This window comes from Takifugu flavidus, chromosome 3 (genome assembly GCF_003711565.1).
Source record: "Takifugu flavidus isolate HTHZ2018 chromosome 3, ASM371156v2, whole genome shotgun sequence".
In the NCBI taxonomy this organism is placed as follows: Eukaryota; Metazoa; Chordata; class Actinopteri; order Tetraodontiformes; family Tetraodontidae; genus Takifugu; species Takifugu flavidus.
This window is the reverse complement of record NC_079522.1, coordinates 11224572-11244274: the sequence shown is the minus strand read 5'-3', so window position 1 is coordinate 11244274 and position 19703 is coordinate 11224572. Positions and strand designations below refer to the sequence as shown.

Sequence of the window (19703 nt, the reverse complement as noted above, 5' to 3'; positions counted from 1 at the left end):
CCCAAACTTTTCAAGTTCAACCAAACATCGACGACCCAAGAATCTAATAACGAGAACCACAACTCCCAGGGTCCCTTGCGGCTCCCAGTGACGATGCCCTGTGCGTGAACCCGGCGTACATCTGTCAGGTAGGAGGAGCTCGCGTTCGCAGCGTTGGGGTATATCCTTCAAGAGTTAGCGACATTTTGTAGAGGAAAATATATTTGTAAATTTCACCACGGGTAAGTTCATCAGCAAACCCACACCAGCTGACTGTAGATTTCAGGAAATCATTTTGGTTACAACGACTTAAATTGAAGTGTTAAAGTTAGCCGGCTAGTTGGCTAACAAGATGGCTGCGTCTATGCGCTGCTAAACAACAACAGAGAGCGGCTCGGTTTTAAAGTGGTAAATTTTATTTGGCATCTCGCTGCCGCTTGAAACGCACAAAGTTTAGTGAAACTACAGAGCAAAGAGATGTAAAGTCTTCTGTGCCTTGTGTGTCCGCCCTCCGTGACAGTGTTTGGCTAGTGATGACACCGCGGTCGTTACTGTCCATTGGAGGAAGAGGAAGGAGGTGATGATGATGATATGCAGTTAGCTGCCTGCTCGGCTGGCTGACGGACAGACCGACTCTAGCCACCGCTGTAGGTTGGTGTGGCCCGTCAAACAGCGCAGGATCGGGGCCGAGGAGAGGCGACGATGCCGCGGAGGAAACAGTCCAACCCGCAGCCGGTGAAATGTAAGTTTCAGTGTTGGGTTTTAACTTTGTTTGCATTTGTTTCTGGGGTGCTTCCCTTAACCCCCCCCCCCCCCCCCCACTGGCATTTTTGAACGGACGAGTCACTGAAAACACTGAAATGTACTTTAAACCTAAAACAGGCGATCTTGTCCGACTGGTCCAGCCTATTGACTTTACAGGCTGGTTCTCTTCCTCCCCGCTGCTGGAGACATGTTTTCCTTTAACGAGACTTGTTTGTGGGTTATCTCTTCCTGAATGTTCTGACTCAGTTGGGTTTTCTTCTTCCACTCGACTTCCTGTCTCCACTTCCTCTTTCGGAGGCCCTTACCTGACCTCCTGGACTCCCTCCTCTCCGAGCCATTAACCTTCCTTGACTTCCTTTCTTTATTTTTTTCCGGTTTGACTCTTCCCTTGTGGTCTTTTTTTAACCGTTTGCCCGATGTCTTGCTGTCTTGCTTTCCCAAAAACCCCTCCTCTGGTGAAAGTAAGAACATTAGTGCCATTTCCCATCTTACCACTTTTCTCTTGTGCTTCTTTAGCATATTCACACGTTACCACTGTGTTGGATTCAAATGAGTTTCAGTCCCTCTGGCTCTGAAGAACACATTCTTCATCCATTCGGGGCAATATTTTAAAAACCACGTTTGCGTTCAGAACCTCTGTGACCCTGTGAATGTGCCAAATCCAAATGAAAGGGCAGAACCTCATTGATACGCATATTAGTGAGGAAAGGCAGAACGTTAAAGCTGGATTTTTGAGCAGCAGAGTGACGGTCCCTCCTTCGCGTCTCCTCTTCCTCTTTACTTATCTCTTCCTCTCTCGTTTCCCCTTATCCTCTTCGCTTTATTCTCGTTCCTATTTAAATTCAGCTGTCGGCTTTTTCACTTAAGCCGTCGTTGCTGTGTCTCATTCCTGTGCATTTTAACAACGTGATACCTTGACTTTTAAAATTGTCTTAAACCAAAAATAGAACAACTTTGCTGAAGGACTGACATTTCTCCCGCGTGTCCTGTGTGCGTCGTGTTCAGTGGAATCGGAGGACGGGTCGGAGCGCGAGCCCAGCTGCCTGGCTTTGGAGAGTGACTTCATGCTGACCAGTGAACTGGAGTTCGGAGACTCTGAGATCATCGGACTGGATCGAGACGCGGGTAATTCTCTCCCCAAAGGGTTGAAAGGATCTGATCTGTGAGCCCAGGGCTAGTGTTGGCCAGCTCCAGCGAGCTGACAGCAGTCAGACAGAGCAGAATAACCTCCAGGTGATGCTCCCAGCTGCGTGGTGTGGACGGGGCTGCTTGGTATGCTAATCCTTCTGCACACATTTGTCTTGACAGCGTACACACCTGGATGACTAAAGCAGGTTGTCTCTGAAACTTACTCAAATACAGCGTGTTGGATAAACTGGTTTGAGGAAGTGTTTGTTTTTATGGTTTGGTTTTATGACAGTTATTTTTGGTTTTATGGGAGATTCACCCCCCCCCCACACATCTGTCCTTCCTCAGGTATGACGGTCTTCTCTCTGAGCGTTGAAGATGACCCATCGGCACCGACGGCCTCCACCTTCCCTGCGCTCCTCTCCTGTAAAGGCTGCGGTCAGCTGCTGGGGGACACGCCTCTGGGGACGGGCTTGGGTCTCGGTAACTCACGGAGATTTGAAGCGCCTCGGCCAGCTGCGTTTCCCCTCCCCCTCCCCCTCACATCTCTGTTCTCCTGTCACATGTGCTGCAGGTGTGGGGCTGGACCTGGGGGCGGAGCTATACTGTCTGACCTGTCAGGAGGGCCTGCAGCACGAAGCCTCCGTAGATTCCTCTGAGGCGGAAAACATGAAGTTGACTGAAGCGTCCATCATTGACGGCTCTCAGAGGAAGAGGAGAATTGTGAGGAGGTCTGGCGGCCCCACTGCCCTCCCCCCCAAATTGTACTCCTGCTCGGTGTGCACCTTCAGCTCGCACTACTCCAACCACCTGAAGCGCCACATGAGGATCCATGATGGCCAGAAGCCGTACCGCTGCCCCGTCTGCCCCTACGCCTCCGCGCAGCTGGTGAACCTGCAGCGCCACGCACGCACCCACACCGGCGAGAAGCCATACCGCTGCCTCCACTGCAGCTACGCCTGCAGTTCCCTTGGCAACCTGCGGAGGCACCAGCGCATGCACGCGCAGGAGCGTCCAGAGAGGAGGGAGAAGGAGAAACGCCACGGAAGACGGAAAAAGGGGAAAGCCGAAAGCAATGAAGGTGAAAGCCTGGGAAGACTTTGAGCTTCATTGGGAATTTCAATTAATAATAAATGCTAATCTTACTCAGACCACCATATAAAAATAAGCAATTATTTAAGAAAGAGGAACAAACAGGTTGAAAATGAAAGGGATAAAGAAGAGGAAGAGAAGTGCTGCATATCTGCACATGACTGTGAGACTTGGAGGAAAAAGCAGACTTTTTGCCTTCTTAAGTGTTAATGAAGAAGTAAAACAAGGAAGTTAATCGGTAGCAATAGTGTGTGTGTGTGTGTGTGTGTGTGTGTGTGTGTGTGTGTGTGTGTGTGTGTGTTTGTTTGTTTGTTTGTTTGTTGTTTGTTTGTTGTACAGGCTCCATAGTGAGGACCAGCATGTGCTTTTTGCTCGTCCTCACAAGTTCAAGGGTTCAGACTTGAGTTGAGGGTGAGAATTGGGTAGAGGTCAAAGGTTAGGGGTTGGTGAATGAGTACTAAGATATTAATAATAAGCCTCACAAAGGTGTGTGTGTGTGTGTGTGTGTGTGTGTCTCTGTCTTCTCGCTGCAGTGGTGTCAGACTTGACTCTTCGACTGTCTCAGGACTCGGCTTTCCTCCACACGTTGGGGGGTCTCGGCTCGCCCTCTGGACCACTGCCCGTCCTCCTCTTCCCGCTGTGCTGCCGCCTGTGTGGCCTCACCCTGGAGGAGGCCGACCTGGAGGGGGACAAGGCTGACGCAGAGGGCGAGGGCGATGGAGGACAGGTAAATGGACGTTCCCTTTCTTTGCTCTTCTTCCTCCTCTCATCTGAGAAAGACCGCTTCCACCTCTGCCTCCGCAGACGTGTCGCCGCTGCTCGTTGGACCTGCGCAAAGAAGAACCCAGCCCTCCCTGCAGCCTCGCCGCTTCCCCCGGAACACGGCGAGCTCAGCGGGGCACCAACCTGTTCCAGTGCCCTCATTGCCCCTTCCTGTCCCACTACCCCAACCACCTGGCCCGCCACGCCCTCAGCCACTCGGAGGAGAAACCGCACCACTGCCCGCACTGCGCCTACACCTCCTCCCACCTCGACAACCTCAAGCGCCACCTCCGCGTGCACACAGGTGAGAAGCCCTACCAGTGCCCCTCCTGCAGCTACGCCTGCGGGAACCTGGCCAACCTGCGGCGCCACGAGCGCATCCACTCGGGCGCCAAGCCCTTCCACTGCGGCGTGTGCAGCTACTCGTGCAACCAGAGCATGAACCTAAAGAGGCACATGCTGCGGCACACGGGAGAGAAGCCGTACGCCTGCGCCGAGTGCAAGTACACCACGGGACACTGGGACAACTACAAGCGTCACCAGAGGAAACATGGACACAACACGGACAACTGGGACAAAAACGCACCCGTCAACAGTCACGACTGGGTCAGAGACGCTCAGGAAAGCCAGGGACAGGAGCACAGCTAGTGTGTGTGTGTGTGTGTGTGCGCGTGTGTGTGTGTCTGTACACTGGCGAAACTCCAGTTCAGGTTGGAACTAAACTCAGGTGCCTTTGACGGCTGGTGTTGCACTGTCTTTATCAGGGGATATTATTCGGTGTGTGTGTGTGTGTGTGTGCACGTGCACGTGCACGTGCACGCACTTTTATTCAGAACAGCCCCAGTCTGAACTCTCAGAATCTAACTTTTTCTAACCATTCATGAACGTGGTATTTTGAATTATGTTTCTTTTTTCCTGTATAAATAATCTCTATTTTTAAATTATGGATGGATTATTTCCGTCTCCATGGCAACAGGGTGGAATCACGTCGGGACCTCTGAGCCAGGGGGAGTGTGAGAGTTCCTGAGCTGGGTTTTTGTATGTTTTAGGCAACAAAAGGGCTCTGCTTCCATTGAAAAGACCTTGGTTTATTTTTATGTTCGGAGAGTGAAAGTAAAGGTGATGTTTTTACGCCCGCCTGTGATTGGCAGATATGAATGTAAACACAGTGGCAGGAACTGGTCTCACCGACTGGAACCTGCCAGACAAGCTCCATCTGATCATTGTTACCTCTCAGAAAATATTCAGGGACCTTTTTAGCCATGAAACAATTAAAAATGGAATAAACCGTCCCATCGCGGTGCCGACTTTCCTTATTTCTGAATGTGAGCGACGATCATGAAGCTCCGACGGCGAAGTTAGCGCAGCACAAGCAGGAAGTTCACTTCCTCTTCTGCGTCCTCCTCCTGAGGAAACACCTGCACAGAGGGACAACTCAAATGTCCCCGTTACCACCCTGTCCACACCAGCAACGGCCACCAGTGCTTTCATTCCCGACCCCTTTGGAACTTCTCAAGGTGTTTTGCTGACAAAGGTCAGCCGTCACATCACCTCCTCTATGAGTGGAGGAACCATCCAAAGACACCATGGGGAGGCTAACTTCACACTTCAAAGGCCACTTTTTAGTGAAGACATCAGTGGAGCGTGACCGTCTATGTAAATCAATGTGTGTGTTCAAACGACTGCAGACAGTCGCAGTAAAAACCTGAAGTCATGGGACTGGTGAGTACAAAATACCGTTAATGGTTTCAAACTGTTTTATCCAGACAATATTGATAAGATTTTGGGGCGATGAGATCATTGTTATTTCATTTAACCAGAGAGAATCAAGAGACTTAAAACCTTAACCTGAAGTCACAATTGACTAGACGTTATGAGACCACGAGTTTTGATTTCCTTTGGGAAGGGTAAAGGAATATCTCTATTATATCTCTCAGTATTTCAAAGTTAGAAGTGATGTTTGAGATCTCGACTTGGATCTTTTTTATCATAAGAAAAGCCCTTTACAAAAACACCGGATTATGTCCTGTAGCTGCTTAAATAAGAGCTATGGTCAGGGTGTGTGACACTTTAACCCTCAGTTCAGCAGCTCTTTCTGTTCGTAATGACACATTAAAGCTTTTCTTAAAAAACAAAACCAAAATTCAGGCTAATTTTAGCATCCTGTGCTAATTATCGACCGCTAGCCTGCCTCTGGAGCCACAATGATTCTAAATGTGACCTATAACTTCCTGCTCAGGTGACTTCAGCTGCTGTGGTTGTATTAGAGCACAAACAACTACAAAAAAAAACCCAATAATTTTTGGTTTTTCTTCAATATACCAAATATTGTGTTCTCTGCAGAAAAATTCTCACCACAACTTGTTCCCTGGGGACATCATAGAGTATCCCAGGAATAAGTATTTCTCTCACTTTGCCATTTATTTGGGAGAGCGGGACGGCGTTCCCTACGTAGCGCACCTGACGTGTCGAGGTCTGTCTCTAAAACGCTACACGCCTCAGCACAGCCCCCGGGCTTTGGGTTTTCCAACATTATGGATGTGTTTGACAGATTCCGATAACAAGCTGCCGCTCTTCGGTCGCGCGCTGCGGTCAGAGATCAAAATGGATCCACTGGAGCTGCTGGGGAAAAAGTACAAGGTAACCAGGGGAGACGAGCGCTCCTGCAGTTCCAACGCGAATGACGGAGACGTTTCTGTCGCCCCCTGAAGGTCAACAACATGCTGGACGACGCCTACCCGGTCAGAGATTTCCACAACGTGGTCAAGCCCGCCATCGATGACATGATGGGGCGCGACGTGACCTTCGACATCCTGTTTCACAACAGCGAGCACCAGGCCGCGCTCTTCAGATACGGCGTCAAGAAGTCCCTGCAGGTCAGTGGGAGGAGGCGGTTTGTTCGGCCCAACGTGGGAGAACCCACGTTTGTTTGTGTGTTTCAGATCGAGAAGGTCTATAAGCACATCATGCCCACCTGGAAGAAGCTGTTCGAGGAGAAGAAGCTGTAGAACGAAAGGAAAAGATGCCGGTCGCCCAGCTGTGGCGTGTGCTCCTCCAGCTGCCGCTAGCTTAGTTTGTCTCCTATGGACGTTGTGCGAAACCTATTTTTCATTTCTGGATTTAAACGTAATAAACAACGAACGAAACCCGGTTCCCTTGCGTTTATTGGATTCTTCTGAACCACGATGTTCAACCCGTGTTTACAGTTTGGCCTTCCCGTGCGTTTCCTTCAGCCATCCGATCAGGATGCGGTTGGTCTCTGCCGGCCTGTCCAACTGCGTCCAGTGTCCACACTCCTCGATGTGGCCTCTGCTCAGGTTCGGGATCTAAACAGAAACGCGTCAGATTAGCGTCGGTAATCGATAACCGGCGAGCGTTCCAGCGGGTTTTCCTCACCAGGTCCTCCATCCCCTCGGAGAAAGACGGCAGCAGGACCGGGTCGTGGCCCGCCGTCACCATCAGAGCAGGAACCAGCACCTGGTGGACGGAATCAGAACTGCAACTGTTAAAGCCGGGCCAAAATGAGGCGGCTCGGCCCGGCGTCCGATATACACACACTGACCTTGTGGTTGGGGCGAGAAGACGACCACTTCATGTTCGCCTCCATGGCCCGATACCAGTTCAGGGGCCTCCTGAAGGACCAGGAACCAGAGGGTCATGGATCCGTGGGTGAGGACACGATCTGAAGCGCTTGATTTTGGTTTTTACCTGAAGCCTTGGTCCTTGTAGCGGCTCATGTAGAACTGCAGATCGGCCTCAGTTAGCATGGAGGTGAGGGGGATGTCCTCTGGCTGGCCCACAAACAGGCCACCTCGAACGCACCACAAGCACCAAAGCTGCATTGGAACGACTGATTTTGCACAAAGAAATGCGACGGGTCGGCGTCTCACCTCGGGCGCAGACTCCCGCCGTGCTGATGGGAGGATGCGTGTCCTGGAAACGCACAAAAACGTTTGTGAACGCTGTGGCGGGACTGGGAATTTCCCTTTTTTTGACTCACCCTTTCACAGCTGCTGGAGAAAAAAATCTTGAAGGTTCTCTCCAGGTTCTTCTCCAGCTCGGCCTCGGCGACACCCTGGAAGGTTCAAAAACATTCCCAACTTTTCTTTTTTTCCCCGTCGGATCGTCTTTGATCTGTTTCCTTTGATGCCGTTTTGCTTTTTTGATGCATTTAAAGGTACAGTTCACCCAAAACTGATGGTTTGGAGACATCAGCTTCAGCACTGCAGGCTTACCGGCTTTTGGAAGTAGACCTGGTAGTCAAATATGCCCAAATCTTGAATTTTTTGCAGAACGGCGGGGTTGGCGTCAAACAGAGGAGTGTTGAGAGACACCACGGCTCTTTGTGCAGAAGACAAATCATGTTCAGGGCGAAGCATTTAACATCTGGCAGGGCTGAGTCCCAGCACAGATGTGATCACCTGACTCTCTCAGGGTACACCTGAGCCATGCTCCAGACCAGAGCGCCGCCCCAGTCGTGGCCCACCAGGGTGACCTGCGGGATGGCCTGGAACAGCGGAGAGAAACCAAAGACAGTCACTGCAGGTGGCGACACGGCCTGACCGCTCGAATGTGCCGCGCGCTAGCACTTGCCATTTTGTCCAAAAACACGATCAGATCCTGGAAAAAAAGGAGAAAACAAACTAGCGGGGGAGAGGCAACAGGAAATGTTGATGGTGTTAGCTTGATTTGGGCAGTGTTAGCAGTGTTTGTGACAGATGTTGTGGTTTTATGGGTTGAGGTCTATATTTAGCAGATGTAACCCTGCTGTGGCAGGTGATGTTGAGCTGCTTCTGCTGACGCTGTAACATGTGGAACATGTGGAACATGTGGAACATGTGTAACATGTGGAACATGTACCTTACACATCTGCTCCTGGGAATATTCGCTGATGTCTGCCATTGGAAAAAAACACAAAACATTTATTCAAACATCATAGGTGGGGAACTAAACACAATAATAGATCCACCTTTCGAGGGACCTCGCTGGGAACATCTGGACCCGCCTCTGAATGATGCTAATCTTACCCGTAGGAGCCGTTGATTCTCCGTATCCCTTCATGTCCAGAGCCAACACCCTGAAGCCTGCGTGTGCCAACGCTGGGATCTAAAATAAGTACAGTTACTTTGAATATGGGAGCTCTTTGTAGAAGACGTTAGCAGAATGACCCAGATTTTAGCCACAGCTGCTCGCTGTTAGCTTTCTTTTTAGCGTAGAAGTTTTGTCTGGACTCACCTGATACCTCCAGGAGTACCAGCTCTCAGGGAAACCATGGCAGAGCAGAACAGGGGGCCCCTCACCCATTTCCACATAATGGGTCCTCACACCAGGCTGGCACACACACGTAGCATTGTTAGCATCGCAAGAATACGAGTCGCATTTTGCAATTTGCTCGTAACCAGGGTGACGTGGTTTTACCCGAATGGTAACGTATCCGTGGGAGACTTCGTTGGGCTTGCAGGATGGTGGTTTGCTGTCTGCATCAACAACCTGGAACACACACACACACACACACACACACGATTCCCAATGCTAATGTTGCAGCATGCTGCAGTAGAAGAGAAAAATGCAATAACATGGTTTTGAATGTTTGCACCTGCAGTCCGGCGAGACTGGCCAGTTTACTCAAGGCATCCGTCCCATTCTCCACCAAGATGGTCTTCATCCCCTCCATTTCGGCCGCCTTCACGCCATCCTCATCGGCGTCCACCCACAGGGCCTGAAAGGACGTACACGGTGACCGGACGCTGCTGTAGGGTGTCTGACCTGCTACCTGCATTCGATGGTGCCTCCACCTGTTGTAGCGTCACTCCCAGGTGCTGCACAGCGGAGCTGAACATGGACGCCTCCGGGACCCGGTGACCCGTGCGGCAGGACTGGAGCACCAGGTCAAAATGGCCCCCCAGCTGTGAGAGGAGGCGCGCCGGACCTTCTGTGTCCCCGCTGTCGTAGATCCAGTGATTGGCCAACACGGCAGTTAGATACCCTGATGGGAAGAAAGGAAGCTTCAAGGCCCCCATGCTAATATGTACGATCGCTAAATGCTCACAGATGCTAATTTGTATCCTGTTATAATCCTGTGATGAGGTATATTAGCATAGATTCTGCTATGATGGTACGGAGGGTACGCACCGCTGTCACGCAGGCGGGCAGCCATCTTTAGCACAGCTGGATTTACGTCCAGCATCGCTTCCCTGAGCTTGTCCACCAGGTGGCGCACCGACCAGCCCGACGGCAGGCTGATGGCCCTCGCCCGGGCCTCCTCCACGCACTCCACCTCCAAATCTGGGATCATCTGCAAGTAGGCGATCAACCCTCAGTTGCCGTCAGGGCGGCGTGGGAGGAGGCCCTTCGATGACAACACTCACCTGGAAGAGCGTGATCTTGCCTCTCTCTGCGCGGCTCAGGGCGCCGTCCTTCCTGGATGCCAGGCTGGAGAGAAATCCCCTGGGGGGGAAAAAGAAAGAACACACCTCAAACGTTTATAAACCACAATACAGTTGACCTTTGACCTTCACTGGGGGGAACACAAGACAAAACCAGAACACAAGCTGTTTTGTAGCTCATCTCACCGTTCACATCAGCACCAGCGTGCAGATGTATAGAAATGTCGAGGGTTCAACACTGACAAGCATTGAATCCTTGTTTGGTTTTTTATTGCGTAATCGTTCATGGTGCAGACAGACTTACTCGGGTAAATTGTGCTGCTTCTCCAGGCTGGCGAAAACAGCGTCAGGGCTGGAAGGCACGGTGACCCCCCAGAAGCCGAACAGCACAGCTTTGGTCGGCTCCATTTCCGCAGACACGGTTCTGTTGCGTTCTGTTCGGTTCCTTTTCGTCCCGCTTCCTCTCGCATGGAGGAGGAACTTTCACCGTTTGTACTACCTGCAGAGCAGGTCCGCCCCCTCAATCACGCCGGTCTCCACTGGGCCAAAGGTCCGGACACAGGCTGTTCGGAGTGGGTGCGACCGAACATACATTAAACACGCAGCACAGCATGGAATTCAGACCAAACAGTCATTTATGTCCTAATTTCGGCGGATTCTCTCTCGCATGACAGGTTCCGCACCCTGCGTGAGGCTTCGCTCCTCGAGACGATCTTTGACGCTGTGAGCCAGCAGGTGCATTGTGGGGAAACGCTCCCCTACCTGTTTATTTCTTGACGCTCAGCGCGATTCGAAGGATAAAATGCACCCTGAAATCGTCGTTAAATAGAACTTTGCCTGAAAATAAACCGCTTCGACTCCAAACACTAATATGGAGGCCGCTGAAGGTAAAAGGCGACTTTTTTTAATAGATGATTTATCCAGAGGAGACGATGCTAATGTTGGTGAATGCTGTTAGCGTCACGTATTAAAGCCTTTTAATGGGTCTAAATGTTTATTGTTTTACAGCTTTTAGGGTATAATAAGTGTATCAGTTCACAACACGTTTGAATGCCATTTTGTTTGCAACCAGGGCCGTATCAGTAACGATCATTGCAATGAAATTATTATTTACTTTATCACCCGAGATGTAAATGGTTGTTTGCGTCTTTAAAAGAGGCCAGTAAACATTGTTTATTTGTCATTATATTCTTATAAATAATAAATCCTCTTTGCTTCTTCTGTTTCGAATATATATCACACGATCTTTGTTGAATAACCTTCCGCCAGGATGTTGAAGATGTGCACAATTTTGCAAAAATCTATTAGTATGGAAATGTTATTAATAAGCACCACGTTTTCATACGGAACGAAGGATTTGTTCTTGTTTTGAAGGGGGAGATTCGGGAAGGTCTTTGCATCGTCAGCACTGGATGCCATCAAAGTTTTAATGAGTTTAAAAAATAAATGTGTAGTTCAGTGCTAAGCAGCAATGAAGACAAGACTTTTGGGCGTCATTCTGGATCAGTTTCCTTCCCTTCTTCCGGTTTAATGACACGCTGTCTTCTGTCAGGTGTCAGCAGCACCACCACTCCCACAGAGGAGATGAATGGAGCTGGAAACCTGATGGATTTCCTGGACGAACCATTTCCTGACGTGGGCACCTATGAGGACTTTCACACTATCGACTGGCTGAGGGAGAAATCCCGGGACACTGACCGCCACCGCAAGGTCTGTCCAGTCTTCATCTGGCTGTTCTGTCCAGTGCTGAGATTCCTGATTATCCTCTTGTTCTTCTTACAGATCACCAGTAAGAGTAAAGAGTCAATCTGGGAGTTGATTAAGAGCTTGCTGGATGCCTGGTCAGGGTGGGTTGTGATGCTGCTCATCGGACTGCTCTCTGGTCAGTCAGGAAGTCTTCGCCCAAAATCACCTTTGAGTTTAAACTGCTGATGGATCGTCACAAAAGTGGATTTCTGACCTCCCGCAGGCACGCTGGCAGGGGTGATCGACCTGGCCGTGGACTGGATGACAGACCTGAAGGAAGGCGTGTGTCTGTCGGCCTTCTGGTACAGCCACGAGCAGTGCTGCTGGACGTCGAACGAGACCACGTTTGACGACCGGGACAAGTGTCCGCAGTGGCAGAAGTGGGCCGAACTGATGACGGGACACACGGAGGTCCGGCTGCTGGAGAAAACATTCAAGAATCATTTTGTCGTCATGCTCATTTGTCTTGATCTTTCAGGGGGCAGGAGTGTACCTATTGAACTACTTCCTGTACATCCTGTGGGCTCTGCTGTTTTCCTTCCTGGCCGTGTCCCTGGTGCGAGTGTTTGCTCCGTACGCCTGCGGTTCCGGAATCCCAGAGGTGAGAAACGCTGGTGAGATCTACGGTCAGCCTGCAGAACAAGACCAACCAGAACAGCTTTTCACAGATCAAGACGATCCTGAGCGGCTTCATCATCCGGGGTTACCTCGGGAAATGGACCCTGCTGATTAAGACGGTGACCTTGGTCCTTGCAGTGTCGTCGGGTCTCAGTCTGGGGAAGGAGGGCCCTCTGGTCCACGTGGCCTGTTGCTGCGGAAACCTCTTCTGTAGTCTGTTTTCCAAGTACAGCAAGAACGAAGGGAAGCGTCGTGAGGTACGCTACTGCTGCAACCTGAAGAAGTAGGTTGTTAAGTTGGCGTGGTGCTGACCTTTGACCTTGCAGGTGTTGTCGGCCGCTGCGGCAGCTGGGGTGTCGGTGGCTTTTGGGGCACCCATCGGAGGAGTTCTCTTCAGCCTGGAAGAGGTACAGGAGCTACACCACTGCCCACCACTAGGGGGTGTTGTGCTTGGTTGAGTTCAGGTTGATCATTTCTTTTCTTTTTTTTTTTTTGGTCGATAGGTCAGTTATTATTTCCCCCTCAAGACTTTATGGCGCTCCTTCTTCGCTGCGCTCGTTGCCGCCTTCACGTTGAGGTCCATCAACCCATTTGGCAACAGCCGCCTGGTTCTCTTCTACGTGGAGTACCATACCCCGTGGTACATGGCCGAGCTGGTGCCGTTCATCCTGCTGGGTGTGTTTGGCGGCCTATGGGGGACCCTCTTCATCCGGGCCAACATTGCATGGTGCCGACGCAGGAAGACGACCCAGTTAGGGAAGTACCCCGTCCTGGAGGTCATCGCTGTGACTGGCATCACTGCCATATTGGCGTTCCCCAACCCGTACACCCGCCGCAGCACCAGCGAGCTCATCTCCGAGCTCTTCAACGACTGCGGCGCGCTGGAATCTTCTCAGCTCTGCGACTACATCAACAACCCCAACATGAGCCGGCCTGTGGATGACATTCCGGACCGGCCGGCGGGGCCTGGGGTTTACAGGGCCCTGTGGCAGCTCGCCCTCGCTCTCATCTTCAAGATCGTCATCACCATTTTCACTTTCGGCATGAAGGTCAGCCGACCAGATGTTGAGGAATGACGGGAATCATCTGAGATCCCTCACGTACCATCTTTGCTCCGCAGATCCCGTCAGGTCTCTTTATCCCCAGCATGGCGGTCGGAGCGATCGCCGGCCGGATCGTTGGAATCACCGTGGAACAGATGGCCTACCACCACCACGACTGGATCATCTTCAGGAACTGGTGCCGGCCCGGCGCAGACTGCGTCACACCGGGACTCTACGCTATGGTGGGAGCGGCGGCGTGTCTGGGTGAGTTTGACGTTGGTTTGCGGACGCGATAAACTGGCTTCAGCTCCACCCACTCAACCGTTGCTGCCTCCTTAGGCGGCGTGACCAGGATGACCGTGTCTCTAGTGGTCATCATGTTTGAGCTCACCGGTGGTTTGGAGTACATCGTCCCCCTCATGGCCGCCGCCGTCACCAGCAAGTGGGTGGCAGACGCCTTTGGGAAGGAGGGGATCTACGAGTCGCACATCCAACTGAACGGTTACCCATACCTGGACGTCCGTGACGAGTTCACCCACCGCACCCTGGCCACCGACGTGATGCGACCGCGCAGGAGCGACCCGCCTCTCGCCGTCCTCACCCAGGACGCCACCACCGTGGAGGACGTGGAGACGTTGATCAAAGACACAGATTACAACGGCTTCCCAGTGGTTGTGTCCAGAGAGTCGGAGAGGCTCATCGGCTTCGTGCAAAGGCGAGACCTCACGCTCGCCATCAGTAAGTGCTTCAGTATTTCTGCTCACTTCTTAGGAATCGAATCCCCTCCACACAAATGTTCAACTCTCCAGAAAACGCCCGTCAGAAGCAGGACGGCGTGGTGAGCAGCTCCGTGGTCTACTTCACCGAGGACGCGCCGCAGCTGCCGGCCAGTAATCCGCAGCCTCTGAAGCTGCGGCGCATCCTGAACCTCAGCCCCTTCACCGTCACCGACCACACCCCCATGGAGACGGTGGTGGACATCTTCCGGAAGCTGGGCCTGCGTCAGTGTCTGGTCACCAGGAGTGGGTAAGAACAGGATCACCTCCTACAGCCCTATCTGGCGGGCAGGTGGGGAAACCATCATGGGAACGTGGAGCAGAAAACCTCTTGAAGTGACTTGTGGCTTCTCTCCCTTGTTCAGGCGTCTCCTGGGTATCATCACCAAGAAGGACGTCCTGCGACACATGGCTCAGATGATGAACCAGGACCCAGAGTCCATCATGTTCAACTAGACGGAGGAGCGACGGTGTGAAAAATGTGAAACCGGGACAACACAACTGACCCTCCTGACGCCCCCGACCTCAACAAGCAGCCCTTCTCCACGTTTTCATTGTAAGTGGCGTTTCAACACCCCCCCCGCCCCCCGGTAGATCTAACTGTAAAATGGAGAGCGGTTCATGTGCGCCTCCTTTATGACATCATTTCCCAAAGACGCTGATGCATTAGCACGTTGTTTTATGAAGCTTTCTGGCAGCTGCGCTGCAAGTGCCGCGACCCGTTTTCATTAGCTTGAGAACAACATGGCGGCGTGGGGGTGTAACAGGAAGTCGTGTCAGGTTATATGTGAATGGAGGAGAAAGCTGAGCTCTGAGGTTTCATGCACACTTTTTAATTTTGTTTTTTTAAATCATCATCTTCTTTAGAGGTACTGTAATCGGTGTTAACCGCAGTGGTGTTCGTATGAAATAATCCGTTAATGTTCACCTTTCCGTCCTGCTCCTGACTGTCTTCTATCTCCATGTCTTGAGCTTTGGGAACGACGGCCGAGGCAGCTGGGTTGAAGGATCTGAGTTCTCGAGACACGCTAATGTTGCTAATGGCTCATTTGCAAGAACAAACGAGTTAAACTGGATTCCTTGGAGAAACGACCAAGGTTGCACATAAATGTTGAATAAATAAGGTGTTTTTTTTGCGTCTCGACTGCTCAGCAAGCATCCGCCCTCGGCCGTTCCCTCTGTCGTGACTTTTGGTTGTCGTAATTAAGCTTCTGGCTGCTAACAGTTAACTGACACTGGAATCTAATTAAAAACACACTACTGTCAAAATAATTAATTATTTTTTTGTTTGAATACCAGGAGAATGTATGAAAAATACTGTTGTTCAGCAAATGTCCAGGATGTTTGATGTGAGCGTTTTTATTTTATTTGTCTGAAACACACTAATGTTGTTGCCCGGATCATTTTATTTAATTTTCAATGCTAAATATTTATCATATATTCCTCCTACATGAAAGCAGAAACTTGCACTTTGTTTTTATTTTGTTTATTTTGTAAATGAAGTCATTGGAATTAAACCTTTAAATGATGATCCCTTTCTTTTTTCTCTTTTTTTAAAAATAGTTGGGTATTTAACGCCACACAAAAAACATGTTTTTAACTACATTTTTATTAGGGCGTGATGTCTTTAGTACAGCAAATAGGTCCTTTGCACATTTAAAGTGCAGTAGCCTACGCTCATAACTTTAATGATAAAATTGTATAATAAATGATATCAATTATGTGTTCAAGAAAAAAAAATAGACAAGTGTACAGGTTACAGTGCTTTGATGCTAACTTAGCTTCATTAAAAGGACCAATCAGAGTGAGCCTGAAGGAAAAACTACTGTAAATGTCTACAGACCATAAATTCAGAACCGTCTGAACACTTTAACTGCAAACATGTGTTGAGGCCTCCTCCTCATCATCCTCTTCCTCAGGCTTTAGTGGTCCTCTTCTCTTCCTTGGTGGCTCTCTCCATTTCAGAGTAATACTCCAGGGCGTGTCGCACCGGCTCCAGAATGTGTTGCTGCAGGAGGACGTGCTGGTTTAGATGAATGGCGTTAAGGTTAACGGGCTCAGAGCGGGGCGTGGGGGGACGCTCACCTCCAGACACGGGAACAGCTTGATGAGCTCGGTGAAGAGCGGGAGGAGGACAAACCGGATGAAGCTGGTCTGGCAGGACGGCTTGGAGACTTTGTCTCGGTCCATGAAGGGAGTCACTGGGAGACCTTTGAGTTTCTCTGTGTCGCTCTGCAAGACCACAAAGCTCGAAAATGAAACGTTTCCGCAAATATTTTCTTCCCTTTGGTGGAAAATCCATCAACTTTCAGCCACATGTCGCCACAAGGTCTAAAATCCAACTAAAACCAGCTAAAAACCAACTAAAAACAGCTAAAAGCCAACTAAAACCACCTAAAAGCCAATGAAAAACAGCTAAAAATCAACTAAAAACAGCTTAAAAACAGCTAAAAACCAACTAAAACCAGCTAAAAACCAACTAAAAACAGCTAAAAGCCAACTAAAAACAGCTAAAAACCAACTATAAGATCAGAATTCTTGGGGATATTGTGGATTTTAGGGTCAGGAAAAGAGAGTAAACACCTGGTTGAAGAACTCCTGCAGCAGACAGTCCAGCCAGGGTTCAGCCACAGCCATGGGCCTCACTTCGTTGGAGATGTCGCTCACCTTCACCATGATCTTCATCAGCTGGAAGACCATTAACCATTAAACAACTGTCCACGTGTGTCAGCCGGTCCGATCTCAGGGTTCCGGGCGTGTCCACTCACCACTTCCTTGTGATCCTTGTTGGTGAATTTGAAGACGGGCTGGATGGTTTTAAACTTGTTGAGAATTTCGTTGTGTCTGGCCATGTCTGTCGCCAAAATACACCTGTAGAGACACCGGTGTCAGCCAACGCTGGTGTGGAGGACCGAAGGGACCGAAGGGACCGAAGGGACCGAAGACATTTGCCGGGGTCTTACTTGATCATCGCTCCTCGGATCTGCTTGTACTGTTCGCGGGTCAGGTTTTTGAGGATGTTGCATTCTGGCTGAAGATCAAAACAATGTTGTTTAAATTTAAAAACGTCATTTAAACCACTACATTGAAAACTGAAACCGTTGCCAGTTGTTGGTGTCCCACAGGGCTCGGTTCATGGCCCCTTTTCACTCCTCTTACTCTTTTTGATTAACATTTCCACCCCCCCCCCCCCCGGTTCATTCTTTATCCGAGACTAATCCATCGCTTTTTTCTTCACCTTAGACAAGATGCCAAAAGCCACAGCGCAGTGATGGTTCTCCAGGGGGGAAATGTCGTTGTAGCGGAGAGCCAGGTCGGTCTTGGCGTTGATCTGTGCCAGATTCAGAGGAAACACTAAAGTGAGCAACGACAACGATCGTGTGATTCGCTCACGGCAGCTGGCAGGTCACCTGGTAGATGTTGTTGTACCCGGGGTGGTCCAGGTCGTGGCACAGAGCCGAGGCCAACATGGTCAACAGATCCAGTTTAGATAATTTACTCCTGAGGTCCGTCATCCAGATCAGCCCGTACATCTGCAACAGCAGCCAGACCTTCAAAGCCTCAAAGGAATTATATTTTACTGCCTTTGGGAGAGAGAACGATGGTCGGACGTTTGTACCATCTGAGTGACGCAGAAGCAGTGCCTGAAGTTGTGGAAGGGGATGCTGTTGTAGTGGCAGTAGACCTCAAACAGGAAGTTCTGCAGGACGTCCAGCTCAATGTGCAGGTCCGTCAGGAAGTCCAGGTCGGTGAACATCACCTGCAGGAGAACCAGCATCTCCGCCTCCTCCCACTGCCTGTTCCAGAGCATCATGTTATCACAACGCTGGTGGAAAATGGGTGGACCCTCCAGAGCCCTGAGGAAATTCACCACGGGAAACATTGACAGATAAAACCAGTTTTGGTTGCTTTCACTCTCACCAGTTGTCAAAAATCGGGGTCTTCAAGTGCTCTCTCACTTCCTCGGTCACCTGCAGCGAGCTACGGCACCAGAGCGGAGACGTAAGCGTAACGCCAAACTTTATCGGCTTTTTTTTTTTTTTTTCCATCTACTGTCACCTCATGTTGAGGAACTTCTTGCGGACCTGCTGGTGCTTCTCCTCCACGCTCAGCTGAGCCGTTTTGCTCTTCGGGGACAGCTTGGAGAGCAGGAGGTCGCCGTCTTCTTTGAAAAGCCCCATCCAGCTCAGGTGCTCCATACTCTGGCGGGCAGTTACACAACGCAAAGAAATGACATTTCGGGAAAGCGTGACGACGGACCCACAGCAACAAGGGTTCGGTGGTTTCTGTTCTACCGTGACGAAGCGCTCTTGACTTTTTCGCACTCAACTATGACTTAGAAAATGTGCTTTGATTGCTTTGATGACGCGAACGTCTGCGCTAAATGAGACCGAAGCGTCGCAGCTCAACAGAGACATCAACCTCCAGCTTCCTCCTGAAAGACTCCACTTCGCTCTTCAGCTCACAGACGACCTCTGGGGGTTTACCCACATCCTCCAGCACTTTTCTCTCCAGGTGATGCAGCCTAAAGACGGACGCAGAAAGCGGCGGTGAGAGGTTCACTGACACGGACCTTCAGTGCGATTCTCATCGCTCCGCTCACCTGGATTCCATGTTGTCCAGCTCCGGTGGCATCCTCACACCTGGACGTGGACGAAAAAAACCACCACAGTTCTTAACGAACCGCACCGACACGAAGGAAAAATGACTCCGCTCACCCTTGACGTCTGACGTCACCACCTCCAGGCGGTAGTGCGAGTCCACGCTGTTGGCCTCCAGCTGGGGGGAGATGTTGACCGTGTTGCCGGTGATGTTGTACATCTTCAGGATGTGGTGAGGCCCCACCTCTGCTGCGGCCCTGAACAGATCTGTCACACAAATACGGAATGTGGCCCGACGTCAAGTCCTTTCATTCATCCAAGGTTACGTCTGCTTCCTGTTTTTGACCGTCACACGTGAAGCCAGATGGTCACATGATTTGCTCAAGGACCTGCCAAAGCCACAAGGAGCTCAAAGAACGCGGTGGGATGGATCACAGAAGGATCCCGGGCTTTGTCTGCTACACTGTTACACAAACATTACCTCTCCAGGCTTCGTCTACAGCTCGATCTTATAAACCCAAGCTCCAGGTCCTCTTGTCATACCTTTCACTTCTGCGGCGGAGCAGCTGGATCCAAACTCTGCCTTCTCCAGCCTCCCGTTGATTGTGAAGTGAATGATTTTTGTTGTCATCCCAGAGCCAGGAAGGACCTGGCGTGTTCCAGAAATAAAAATGAGCCCTCTCGAGGCTGACAGCTTGATTCTGTAGAGGACCACCTGCAGCTGACAGAGGGTCCACCCACTGGGCTCTTCTGGACCCAGCCCTCCCGGTTCCGCTGCTGCTCGGCACTCTGCCGACAGGTGGCGTC

At 50.7% G+C, this 19703-nt stretch overlaps 5 protein-coding genes and 1 long non-coding RNA gene across 8 annotated transcripts; 3 read left to right on the top strand and 3 right to left on the bottom strand.

Annotated features, from left to right (window-relative positions):
- Nucleotides 1–93: 93 nt before the first annotated feature.
- LOC130523414 (zinc finger protein 513) lies at nucleotides 94–5018 on the top strand. Of its 2 annotated transcripts, XM_057028716.1 has the most exons (7): nucleotides 94–221; nucleotides 500–721; nucleotides 1750–1869; nucleotides 2221–2355; nucleotides 2447–2953; nucleotides 3498–3691; nucleotides 3769–5018. In XM_057028716.1, exons 2-7 carry the CDS (start codon nucleotides 682–684, stop codon nucleotides 4372–4374), a joined length of 1602 nt encoding a protein of 533 aa, XP_056884696.1. In that variant the 5' UTR covers nucleotides 94–221; nucleotides 500–681; the 3' UTR covers nucleotides 4375–5018. The 2 variants fall into 2 exon arrangements, with proteins under 2 accessions (XP_056884696.1, XP_056884697.1); XM_057028717.1 differs by lacking the exon at nucleotides 94–221 and having other exon boundaries at nucleotides 692–721; nucleotides 1750–2016.
- Nucleotides 374–1750, bottom strand: LOC130523418 (uncharacterized). The gene is made up of 2 exons (XR_008949882.1): nucleotides 1277–1750; nucleotides 374–1196 (listed from the first exon to the last, which is right to left on the bottom strand). It is a non-coding gene; the product is annotated as an uncharacterized LOC130523418 (long non-coding RNA).
- A 208-nt stretch (nucleotides 5019–5226) lies between the features above and the next one.
- On the top strand, nucleotides 5227–6877 carry plaat1l (phospholipase A and acyltransferase 1-like). 2 transcript variants are annotated; one of them, XM_057028720.1, is made up of 5 exons: nucleotides 5227–5448; nucleotides 6070–6199; nucleotides 6278–6366; nucleotides 6438–6602; nucleotides 6669–6877. In XM_057028720.1, exons 1-5 carry the CDS (start codon nucleotides 5440–5442, stop codon nucleotides 6732–6734), a joined length of 459 nt encoding a protein of 152 aa, XP_056884700.1. In that variant the 5' UTR covers nucleotides 5227–5439; the 3' UTR covers nucleotides 6735–6877. The 2 variants fall into 2 exon arrangements, with proteins under 2 accessions (XP_056884700.1, XP_056884699.1); XM_057028719.1 differs by having other exon boundaries at nucleotides 6438–6877.
- On the bottom strand, nucleotides 6873–10679 carry ephx2 (epoxide hydrolase 2, cytoplasmic). The gene is made up of 18 exons (XM_057028715.1): nucleotides 10417–10679; nucleotides 10095–10173; nucleotides 9859–10021; nucleotides 9522–9712; nucleotides 9323–9445; nucleotides 9145–9216; nucleotides 8962–9057; nucleotides 8754–8832; nucleotides 8587–8621; nucleotides 8320–8346; nucleotides 8148–8233; nucleotides 7962–8067; nucleotides 7727–7801; nucleotides 7617–7659; nucleotides 7435–7537; nucleotides 7289–7358; nucleotides 7123–7203; nucleotides 6873–7052 (listed from the first exon to the last, which is right to left on the bottom strand). Exons 1-18 carry the CDS (start codon nucleotides 10518–10520, stop codon nucleotides 6927–6929), a joined length of 1659 nt encoding a protein of 552 aa, XP_056884695.1. The 5' UTR covers nucleotides 10521–10679; the 3' UTR covers nucleotides 6873–6926.
- Nucleotides 10680–10820: 141 nt separating this feature from the next.
- On the top strand, nucleotides 10821–15826 carry LOC130523412 (H(+)/Cl(-) exchange transporter 4). Its single transcript, XM_057028714.1, has 12 exons — nucleotides 10821–10999; nucleotides 11665–11822; nucleotides 11895–11994; nucleotides 12082–12269; nucleotides 12337–12459; nucleotides 12527–12733; nucleotides 12803–12883; nucleotides 12980–13525; nucleotides 13597–13783; nucleotides 13859–14257; nucleotides 14329–14545; nucleotides 14661–15826. Exons 1-12 carry the CDS (start codon nucleotides 10984–10986, stop codon nucleotides 14749–14751), a joined length of 2313 nt encoding a protein of 770 aa, XP_056884694.1. The 5' UTR covers nucleotides 10821–10983; the 3' UTR covers nucleotides 14752–15826.
- A 60-nt stretch (nucleotides 15827–15886) lies between these two features.
- On the bottom strand, nucleotides 15887–19667 carry LOC130523415 (high affinity cGMP-specific 3',5'-cyclic phosphodiesterase 9A-like). Its single transcript, XM_057028718.1, has 14 exons — nucleotides 19440–19667; nucleotides 19014–19163; nucleotides 18899–18938; nucleotides 18718–18820; nucleotides 18355–18497; nucleotides 18217–18276; nucleotides 17915–18092; nucleotides 17706–17828; nucleotides 17534–17626; nucleotides 17259–17326; nucleotides 17064–17166; nucleotides 16879–16983; nucleotides 16381–16527; nucleotides 15887–16303 (listed from the first exon to the last, which is right to left on the bottom strand). The coding sequence occupies exons 1-14, from the start codon at nucleotides 19525–19527 to the stop codon at nucleotides 16211–16213; spliced, it is 1494 nt and encodes a 497-aa protein (XP_056884698.1). The 5' UTR covers nucleotides 19528–19667; the 3' UTR covers nucleotides 15887–16210.
- Between the last annotated feature and the right edge of the window lie 36 nt (nucleotides 19668–19703).

Coding starts and splice junctions, on each gene's coding strand:
- ephx2 (XM_057028715.1), bottom strand. CDS start 10,520: ATGGAGCCGACCAAAGCTGTGCTGTTCGGCTTCTGGGGGGTCACCGTG. Junction 8,833..8,961: donor GGTACTCCTGGAGGTATCAG/GTGAGTCCAGAC, acceptor TACTTATTTTAG/ATCCCAGCGTTGGCACACGC. Junction 7,204..7,288: donor CTTCTCGCCCCAACCACAAG/GTCAGTGTGTGT, acceptor TCCGTCCACCAG/GTGCTGGTTCCTGCTCTGAT.
- LOC130523412 (XM_057028714.1), top strand. Junction 12,460..12,526: donor GCGGTTCCGGAATCCCAGAG/GTGAGAAACGCT, acceptor AGCTTTTCACAG/ATCAAGACGATCCTGAGCGG. Junction 13,526..13,596: donor TTTTCACTTTCGGCATGAAG/GTCAGCCGACCA, acceptor TTTGCTCCGCAG/ATCCCGTCAGGTCTCTTTAT.
- LOC130523414 (XM_057028716.1), top strand. CDS start 682: ATGCCGCGGAGGAAACAGTCCAACCCGCAGCCGGTGAAAT. Junction 2,954..3,497: donor GAAAGCCGAAAGCAATGAAG/GTGAAAGCCTGG, acceptor TTCTCGCTGCAG/TGGTGTCAGACTTGACTCTT. Junction 3,692..3,768: donor GCGAGGGCGATGGAGGACAG/GTAAATGGACGT, acceptor CTGCCTCCGCAG/ACGTGTCGCCGCTGCTCGTT.
- plaat1l (XM_057028719.1), top strand. Junction 6,200..6,277: donor AGCGCACCTGACGTGTCGAG/GTCTGTCTCTAA, acceptor TGTGTTTGACAG/ATTCCGATAACAAGCTGCCG. Junction 6,367..6,437: donor TGCTGGGGAAAAAGTACAAG/GTAACCAGGGGA, acceptor CGCCCCCTGAAG/GTCAACAACATGCTGGACGA.
- LOC130523415 (XM_057028718.1), bottom strand. CDS start 19,527: ATGACAACAAAAATCATTCACTTCACAATCAACGGGAGGCTGGAGAAG. Junction 17,167..17,258: donor ATCCGAGGAGCGATGATCAA/GTAAGACCCCGG, acceptor GTGTCTCTACAG/GTGTATTTTGGCGACAGACA. Junction 16,304..16,380: donor AGCTGTTCCCGTGTCTGGAG/GTGAGCGTCCCC, acceptor GTCCTCCTGCAG/CAACACATTCTGGAGCCGGT.